The sequence below is a fragment of the Drosophila nasuta genome, chromosome 2L (assembly GCF_023558535.2).
Source record: "Drosophila nasuta strain 15112-1781.00 chromosome 2L, ASM2355853v1, whole genome shotgun sequence".
Classification (NCBI taxonomy): Eukaryota; Metazoa; Arthropoda; class Insecta; order Diptera; family Drosophilidae; genus Drosophila; species Drosophila nasuta.
Window position 1 is genome coordinate 10,433,876 of NC_083455.1, and position 9,256 is coordinate 10,443,131.

General features: G+C 41.7%; 2 protein-coding genes and 5 non-coding genes across 7 annotated transcripts; 6 read left to right on the top strand and 1 right to left on the bottom strand.

Moving 5' to 3' along the window:
• The first annotated feature begins 1,446 nt into the window (after positions 1 to 1,446).
• On the top strand, positions 1,447 to 1,520 carry LOC132783793 (small nucleolar RNA Me28S-Cm2645). Its single transcript, XR_009632208.1, has one exon. It is a non-coding gene; the product is annotated as a small nucleolar RNA Me28S-Cm2645 (small nucleolar RNA).
• Positions 1,521 to 1,694: 174 nt separating this feature from the next.
• LOC132783795 (small nucleolar RNA Me28S-Cm2645) lies at positions 1,695 to 1,768 on the top strand. The gene has a single exon (XR_009632210.1). It is a non-coding gene; the product is annotated as a small nucleolar RNA Me28S-Cm2645 (small nucleolar RNA).
• A 170-nt stretch (positions 1,769 to 1,938) lies between these two features.
• Positions 1,939 to 2,010, top strand: LOC132783792 (small nucleolar RNA Me28S-Cm2645). The gene has a single exon (XR_009632207.1). It is a non-coding gene; the product is annotated as a small nucleolar RNA Me28S-Cm2645 (small nucleolar RNA).
• A 173-nt stretch (positions 2,011 to 2,183) lies between these two features.
• LOC132783794 (small nucleolar RNA Me28S-Cm2645) lies at positions 2,184 to 2,255 on the top strand. Its single transcript, XR_009632209.1, has one exon. It is a non-coding gene; the product is annotated as a small nucleolar RNA Me28S-Cm2645 (small nucleolar RNA).
• A 154-nt stretch (positions 2,256 to 2,409) lies between these two features.
• On the top strand, positions 2,410 to 2,485 carry LOC132783796 (small nucleolar RNA Me28S-Cm2645). The gene has a single exon (XR_009632211.1). It is a non-coding gene; the product is annotated as a small nucleolar RNA Me28S-Cm2645 (small nucleolar RNA).
• A 299-nt stretch (positions 2,486 to 2,784) lies between these two features.
• Positions 2,785 to 3,566, top strand: LOC132793861 (uncharacterized). Its single transcript, XM_060803986.1, has one exon. The coding sequence runs from the start codon at positions 3,045 to 3,047 to the stop codon at positions 3,429 to 3,431; it is 387 nt and encodes a 128-aa protein (XP_060659969.1). The 5' UTR covers positions 2,785 to 3,044; the 3' UTR covers positions 3,432 to 3,566.
• A 4-nt stretch (positions 3,567 to 3,570) lies between these two features.
• On the bottom strand, positions 3,571 to 9,047 carry LOC132793817 (protein brunelleschi). Its single transcript, XM_060803914.1, has 10 exons — positions 8,393 to 9,047; positions 7,500 to 8,327; positions 6,625 to 7,439; positions 6,322 to 6,565; positions 5,708 to 6,264; positions 5,178 to 5,650; positions 4,921 to 5,114; positions 4,669 to 4,860; positions 4,406 to 4,613; positions 3,571 to 4,343 (listed from the first exon to the last, which is right to left on the bottom strand). The coding sequence occupies exons 1-10, from the start codon at positions 8,586 to 8,588 to the stop codon at positions 4,079 to 4,081; spliced, it is 3,972 nt and encodes a 1,323-aa protein (XP_060659897.1). The 5' UTR covers positions 8,589 to 9,047; the 3' UTR covers positions 3,571 to 4,078.
• Between the last annotated feature and the right edge of the window lie 209 nt (positions 9,048 to 9,256).

Genomic DNA, 9,256 nt, shown 5'->3' on the forward strand with positions numbered 1-9,256 from the left:
GCCAGAAAAATGCACTGGTAAATCGATGTTTAAAAATGTTTCAATATCATCGATAGGACGCCAATAATAGCCTCTTTCCACCTCACTCAGTTTTTCTACGTTTTTTAAAGTCCCGTTTCGGGGTTTCCATCTGCACGAACCGAGAAATATGGGCAACGGTAAAATTCTCAATATGGCCGCTCTGAAATGTCAGCTGTTCAAATGTAAACACGAGTTGGCGAACAATTCAAAAAACAGCACGCGCATTTTAAAATGGAAAATTTTATTAAATTGCAGGATTTTTATGAGGATTTTGACGAAGTGGAGGGAAAATTAGCGGAGTATAGAGTATAGGCCATTGCCAATAGTAAAGAAATCGCCATCAGTTTGGGGCTATGTACATAAGTAGATTTGCTGGCAGCAATGTAATATTTACATAAATACATTTACTTTTTAGCAACAGCATGGGTGTTTTTGGGAGCGCGATGTTCCTGGAAACAACGAATCATTTTTTGAAGATAATTTTCGAATTAATAGGGAGGAGTTTGCACCCTTGTGGAGCCTTTGTGGATTGGCCAAAAAAGGCACTACATATATCCTCCCATAACTCGAACAACATAGCCTCGTGGATGCCACTCCACGATATTGACGGCTTTCGAGTTTTTTGGCTCATCTAAAATATACAAAATTTGCTTTAAAAAGCAAAATAAAATTTTAATTTTTCTATTTTCATACCTTGGCGCACTTTAATGTCAGCTGTTTTCTTAGTGGTGAGCTCTTTTTCGTTGTCATATCGATCAAAATATCGATAATTACCCAAAAAGTGCGTTCGCTATTTCTACGTAGCTCGCGAACGTAGAAAAACCGACGTTTTTTTCTTATGGGTTTTTACATGGGGCGAACGTAACATTCGGCCTGAACGTGAAAAAACCAAAGAAAACCAAAGAAAACCGTGCGGTGGAAAGAGGCTATAACATTCCTTTTCTAACGATAAAGGTGAGACCGTCCTTTTGGAATAAAAATACTAAAAGTATGTTTCTTTTGCAATAAATGAAAATGGTGTTGCTCGTTTTTCGAACTCACAATTTTCTAAAAACTTATAGTTTTGAATTGATGCAGTCTAGATTATTTAACAAGCGATTCTTAGAGGCCTCCATATTTTTGTATATCCCATCGGTATTAAAAACGTCTACTTTTGAAATGTCTGGTCACACCCTGAGTAATAAAACAGTCTTGAGAAGGGAAACTGAATCCACGTGTAAGCAAAGACGCACACAATGATGGGACGGATCAGCTTTGGAAAAAAGATTGAATTCTGCTGTATTCAATAAAATTGAATTGCACTCAACTTGCAACATGGGTTGATAATATCGTTTTTAGATAATGGTCATATATTTAAAAAAAAAAACTATCTTTATCGAGGAAAGCAAAATGGGTAAGTAACTCACATGGGTAAAATTTAACCCAACTTTTATGATGAAAACTTTGATAGGGACATCTGATTTCTATGATTGTGTCCATGATAGTAGACCTGATAAAATTACAAAGAAAAATATCTGCATACATGAATATTGCTAGCTTTAATACATACATTCTCTTTGTAGGTAAAAATTTTCATTTAAAGATGATTATCTTGATGATGATCGTACAAAGGGTGTTCTATAAGGAGACAGAATCGGTAAGTTTATTATCAAAATTATTTAAGATTTTTGAGAACTCCAATGATGACAACTTTGATAGGGACATCTGATATCTATGATTTTGTCCATGATAGTAGACCTGACACATTTACATATATAAATAGAAATGTACATGAATATATCTGGTTTATTGACAAAGTGCTTTTCCTTTCTTGTAGGCAATTATCTTCCTCGTTAATGGATAAATGATGCGAGGGAGAATCTTCTGTAATGAGGTAGAATTGGTAAGTCTATAACGAGAGTTTTTAAGTATCAGGAATCTTTTATGATGACAACTTTGATAGGGACATCTGATGTCTATGATTTTGTCCATGATAGTAGACCTGATTAAATTATAAAGAAAAAAATTTGCATACATGATTATTACTTGCCTTACTAACTGAGTGTTTTATTTATTTTTTTTTTTATAGATTGTGAATCTTTCTAATGTGAATCTTCATGGAAATCATTATTATGTATTAAAACCGGTAAGCTTATTAATCAACTTTATTTGGATTTACGGAAAACGTTATGATGACAACTTTGATAGGGACATCTGATGTCTATGATTTTGTCCATGATAGTAGACCTGATCCAAACATAAAGTTCAACATGTATCTCATTGAAAATTAGTTGCTTTACTGACTGGGTGATTTTTCATTTTGTAGGTAACGATTTGTCCTTTAAGGGTGACGTAGTATTGGTGAAATTTACTGCTGGTAAGTTTCCTTGGTTAATAAAATGTATTACAACTTCTCTGATGATCACTTTGATAGGGACATTTGATGTCTATGATAGTATGTCAATTTGATAGTAGAACTGATAAAAGCCCTATGTTTAAATTGGCAATATAATATTATGTCCACTACCTAACGAGTGTCTTTATACGTTTCAGGTCAAAAGGTCAACAACTCAACAAATGCCTTTCATTTTGGTGCTGAGTATATGACATATTTCTGTATATGTATCAATAATTGATCAAATATAATAAATATAAAACCAAATAATTTTTCTTCTCAATCTTGTATACTTGTTTATCTATGGGTAAAAAGGGGCTTTGACGTTTAATTTATATTACATAGATGACATTTCCTTGCTAATATTGTAGAAGACATGTCAATATTAGGAAAAATCATAATAAGTAATTCTTACTGAAAAATTAACAACGTGTTTGGCGCCATCTATTTGAAAGCTTGTGCGCTTATCACACGCATTGAAATGCAACTCGGCGCAATCAGCTGTTCAACAGCTGTTAGAACAACTAAAAACAGTTGAAAAAAATTCTAACTAGCAACATGCAGCACTGAAATTTATTGTGAGCTGAAACACAACAACAACAACAAGAGGTGTAGTATTTACCAAATCAAGTTGAACTACTTGCCGAATATGATGCCCGCAAAAACGGATTCACGTCGCCGCCTCAATGCCACCAATGGGGCCACAATTGGCGACTACACAAAAGTCCCAGAAGGTCACAGCGTCACAGATGGCTTTGTGCACGAGCAATGGGTAGCTCCAAATGTGGAGGAAACGACTCCGTGGAAGACGATTGGCATAATTCTTACGTTATTCATTGGTGGCACGGTATGCATATGTTGTGCTACTTTGGATTGGCTAGCGGACGTTAATCAAGATCGCACCGATCGCGTCTGGGCGCTGATCGTAATTGGAGCACTCACCATTATACCAGGCGGATATTACTTCTATATACTTGCATGTATTTTATTGCGTCGAGGCGGATACTCGATGGACGACATTCGTCGTTTGGGTTAAGAGACCGTACTTAGTATACACTTATATATCGGTTATGTATTGTATATTTATTGCATTTTCACTAATGGCATGTAGTCAGAGAACTCGGCATTTATTGTATAAAAATATTGTAAATATATATAGTGTATATACATATATCATATGTATGTGGTTTTTTTGTAAAATGATTCATGATTGAGAATTGAATTGGGAGTGGATAGTAGAGTAAAGATTTGGCTAACTAAACTAAACTTGCGACTTGCTTGAAGCTTTTATACACACATACAATACAATACATATAGTGGTAAATCAATAGTAATGCTATTAGCATGTGTATGGCATTTATATCTCTATAAAGCATAGTGCGTTTTGAGCTTAAATATGTCTTCTGCTTCCCTTCTCTTTTGTTATTTATTTTATAAACAATTGCTTTTCATGTTACAACAAAGCTTAGCTGTTTATGTAGTAGTTATTTATATATATCTATATAGTCTTGTATATAGTTTGCATATTCATATATACACAGATTAACTTGGCTATGCGATCATAGAACACTATAAAGGAGTTAGGTACATTTACAGTACACAATTTACATACGGTACATAAACAAAATACGAATACAGTACAACGAAATTAAGCTACAAGTGTTAACAATTTTTACGCGCAAATCACTGCTCAACAACAGTCACCTCGATGGGTGGTATAAACTTCCAAGTGTGTGCCTGCTGCTCATCAAAGCTCGAAGTCGACATTGTTTCTAATTGACTTGTTGTGTTTGTTGCTCCTGATCCTGATCCTGAAATACTGCTTTTCTGCTGTGTCTGTGGCTTGGTTACGCACTCAATACTGGTCTTGAAGCGACCCGGCGTAAAGAAAATGACGGAACAATTATGCTGCGTCTGCGCATGCTTTTCCAAAACAGGAATTGTAATTCTACAAAATAAATATGAATATTAGATTTCCATTGCACAACATTATTCACATCGAGAACTCACCTATTTGGCCCAGAAATGGCAACTCGCGTTTCGAGGTTGTAGTTTTCCATGCCATTCAAATAGTCCTGGTAAAACTTGACAGTTAATACCAAATTCTTGAGCGGTTGCAGAGATTGATTGGTCAGATTAATGCTCAACTGTGCACGCTGCCCAACGGTGGCCACAATCTCGCTGTGCGGCTGCACTAGCGTATCCTGGAAGCTTATGGCTAGTGACAACACAATTAGTAAACGTAACGTGAGGAAATTGGTAAAGAAACTTACACCATTCAAGAGGAGAGACGGTAGTCAAGTCGACCATGCCATGAGAGAGCACAATGCCGCGCAACGAGGCAACACCTTGGATGTCAGTACCGGTCAACAGCCAATTAATCTTAACGCGTTCTGCGATGTGTGTAGAGCACAGCTTGCTGAGTGCATCGCTAAACGACAAGAGTTGCGTGCGAAAACACAGTTCTAAAAAGTAAGTAAATTTAATTAAATAAACAATTACAAATGGGCAGACATCAACCGTACCGCGTTCCAGATTCTCGGCAACTTCGGCTGCCCGTGCAGCGCAAACCTGTTCCAGCGAGCAGCGATCGACGGGAATGGGAACCCGACAGCTTTCTTTGGCCTCAATGAGTATGTTCTTGTTTTCCGTGTAATTGAGCGACATTTCTTGAGCGGTTAAATTCGATATATCCAATACCAAATAGAACTGCGAAGGTCTGCAACATAAATACAAATTTAACAAATCATTTTACATTACTCAATTACACTGTGTTACTTACATTTCAGCAGGCAACACATCCCAGCTTGTGATCTGCGCACTGGGAATCAGCTCCAGGTTCAAGGACACAGCGCATTGTCGACAGTAGCCAGCAACCAGCGCCTCACCGCCTGAGTATTTGAGTCGCAACTGCGCCTCAATATGCTGCGTCAGCTGCTGTGGCCGCAAGCTGGACGATCCATCTGCTCCGCCTGGCTGCAGATTCAATGCCGCCAATGAATGCTGAGCAGCGACAATTGTTGAACGCGCTGTAACATGCTGCAAGTCCTGGCGACGATGCTGCGGCGAGCTGATGCCCACAGGCAGGCTGGCATGTCCCGACGTCGATATGCTGGCATAGTGTGGCATCGAAGACGGTCCGTAATCAGCGCTGGTATTTAACGACCCCGGTGGCATGGGGCAAACAAAGTCCGCTTCCGCGTAAATATCAACCACGAATTCGAGTGTGCCTTGAGGAGCAACTGGCAGCTGAGCCTGCACCAGAAATAAGATGCAATTATATACAGCAAAGATCAAAGATAATCAACTTACCTGCAGCGCCTGCTCATCGATGCGAAACATTTTCTTCTGCAACTCCTGCTCCACGTTCGAGTTGATATTCACTTCCAAATGCTCCAGTGGCAGGGTATTGCTCTCGTTTTTAATGGTTATGGTACAGCTGGAGGATTCGCCATTGTAGAGCGTCAAGCTGGCCGATGTAACCACAATATCCGACTTGTTCATATTGCTAAATGTTGCCGTCTGTGGCAGCGATGTTTTCACCGAGATGCGTGGCAACGCTGGAATGACATCCACCAAGTAGTTGGGCGGCAAATGGCGTCCACGCATGTGCTTCAAGCGACAATTGGACTTGACTCCTAGTGTATGCGTGCTATAGCCCTGCAAATCTAGTTGCCCAGTCTCTATAGGCGTGCCATGCAATGCGACATTTGTTGGCACATGTGGTTGCAAGATGACGGTCTGTGGCAGCGATTCAAAGACAACGCCATTGCTAAGAAGACGCATATCGGTGACTGCCAGTTCAAATGGCAACGGATTGCGCAGGCGAACGCACACCTCGCTGAGATCGTTTTGCACCCACAGAAAGGCTGTGTGAGAAACTCGTTAATTACTGCAGTTCAATTTTTTTTTGCTTGCTACTTTACCTATTTTGTTCTTGTCCTTCTTCTTGTCGCGTCGATCCACTGAATTAAAGTGTATGGGGGTAAAAAGAAAAGGTCCGCTGTCGGCTTTGGCAATCTTGATGCGTTGCGGCCGCAAATGTGCGGGCAAATCTTTGACCACCATCTCCATGCAATAGGGCAAATCGGTAAGATTTGCGGGCGGTATCACAGTTCCATTGTCCAGTACTAACGGCACTGGGGAGCCTTCGCATTGTGCGCTTAGATTCTACAAGCAAGGCAAATTAAAAACATGTTTCACTCGTGTATTATCTCAGTGGAATTCACCTGCAACTGCACAGCCATTTCGCTTTGCTCGGTGGCGGTCATGTTATCCCATTGGGTCTGCAGCAGGAACGTCATGTGGCGCGTGGCCAATGCCGATTGTCCCAAACGCCGCGCAGCCGTTATTAGATTTTGTGCCAAATCTATTTGCAATGCTGGCCAGCCGGCAGCATTCTCTAGCACTTCGAGTGGATCGAGTGACAGTAGATAGCCTGTGAAGCTGCCTAGCATTAGTCGATAGCTTTGCGTCCAATCCGGCGCTTGACTGCCCTGCTGCACATGCTTGAGAGCTGCCAGGCGCTGAAAAAATGCCGCTTTGCGTTGATAACCAATTTGTTGATACAGCTCGGTCATAATTTCAAAGCGTTTTACACGCTCCGCTTCGCTCAAACTCAGATTGATGTACAAAATGTTTTGCAGAAACATGGCAACGTCTAGTGGACGATTTTGTTCGATGCAAATGCGAGTGGCTTTGAGGGCAGCTTCTGTCTCAATGGTGGCTGCATGTCGATACTTGCTATAGTTAATTATTGCCTTGCGGTAATAGTTGGTAATCTCCTCCGGCTTGAGTATGTTGCCCGGCAATTCGCCATTGCGTTGATGGCCAAATGGCGTGGCCGATATTGTCGATGTCGAGGAGGAGGACGATGTGGTTGGTGTGCCGGATGCCGACGAGTTGTTGGTCAATAATGATGAAACCGATGAGCAGGAAGATGAATTCGACGTGATGGCATCCGCACAATTGGCCGGCGTATTGATTTTCTTGGTAGCATCGCTTGCTCTCCACTTTTCTGGAGTGTTGCGTAGCGGCGAAGTGCCTGAAAAATAAGAATAACAAATTAATACTGCTCTACATTTTTTGGACATTTTATACTTGCCTGTTTCCTGCAACGATGCATTCCTGTGCAGCGTCTCAATCTCACGCATTTGTGGATACAATATCACAGCGGAGGCTGCACACAATCCTTCCTCGCTGGCGCCCACCCACAGTGAATCGCCCACCGAGCGTAGTGTCTCGTTGGCATTGTGATACAAGCTTAAAGCGTCATCCAGTAGACCAGCCTGCAGCGAGAGATCCGCCAGATTTTTCATGACACGACCAACGCAACGCCTACGATTGTTGCGCGACTCCATGTCCAAGCCGACAAAGTCGCGTTTTTCAAACGGCGCCAGCAGTAAACTGACCTTCTCGGCTCTTTCCCGTGAGCGTTCCAAGCGCCTCGACTCCAACACCCAGAACAAAGCATTGAGAAAGTCGCTCACACGCGTCTCTAGGTCAATGCAGTTGTCCTGCTCACGATAGAAAAATGCCTGCGACTTGAAATTGGAAGGTGTTGTGAACTCATCCTGCAATCGAGTAGCGGCGAGAGGATGCTGAGTCTCCACCACCAAATCTGTGCTGCCATCTGCTTGTGCATTATCAACCGTAGTAATGCCAGCTTTGTTTTGAATTGCCAAGGATTCACTCGACGCTGCATCTGGTCCAAAGAATATGGCACGCGATTCATAGAGTGTGCCGCCATAACGCACTTTAAGCGATTCATGGTGACGACACAGCTCATTGAGTTCCGTTTGATTCTCGAATTTGCCAATTGTTATCAAGCCGAGCAGACGACGATGCGTCTGAAAGTCGCCCCAATCATTGTGTTCCACGGGATGCTCGTGAATGAAGCGAAAATAAATAGTGCGCACTACTCCACTAGAATCTGTATCAAAAGTTTGTACGAGCGTTAATGAAACTGTTCTCCAATTGCAATGTCGATTACGTTACCCGTCACTTTGATGTTGTTGACACGTCGCACCTTCTCGAAGGCCCGCTGTAGGATGCGGGCACGGGAGGGTCCGACGCCACGCAGCAGCACCAGCAGACAGCTGTGATGAAGTGCGTTCTGTTCATAGTCCAGGCGTGACATAACGGGCTCCACGCTTGGGGCATGGGACTGCGCTCCAGCAACTGTGGCACGCATTTACTTTCAACTAACTCTCTCTTGGGTTTTCGCTTTGCAGATTTACGTCTCATTTGCACATTTCCATGCACAGTTTGTTGTTGTTAAGTGGCGATGCAGCAAGAGCTCGACATTGCTTGTTGACTTCGTCGTGCCTCAATTAATTGCCATTGTGTCGCAAACTAATAGATGCGGGCAGCAGCAACTTTGTCGTCGTCGTAGCAAGCAGCGATAACATCGAATCGCCTCCCCTTTTGACTTTTGCTTTCGCTTCTGATTTGATGATGTTGCCTGGGTGCTACTTTTACTTGCTGCACACGTGTCCCACAGAAGATTTGCTTGCGTCTATGTGTATATGCGTTTTACAATTAATTATTGCCGTGAAAATCCATAAAGAAAACCGTATGAATTAATTTTTTGCAAAGTACAAAATCAGTGCTCAGCTGCGTGCTACTCCTTGTGAATGTCTACTCGAAAGACGAGTACAAGTGAATGGTAGTAAAGTGCTCCACCATGTAACAGCAAATTACCGACACGTGCTCCTCCTGTTAAGTTAAGTTAAGAGCGGAAATTTTCTGTTAAGCTCTTGCATATGGCGGCTGTTTTAAAATTATTTACATTTCAGGAACTTTAACAAGTTCCACTCTTGTTGCAATTGTTTATTATTTTTATATATTGGATTATCCGGC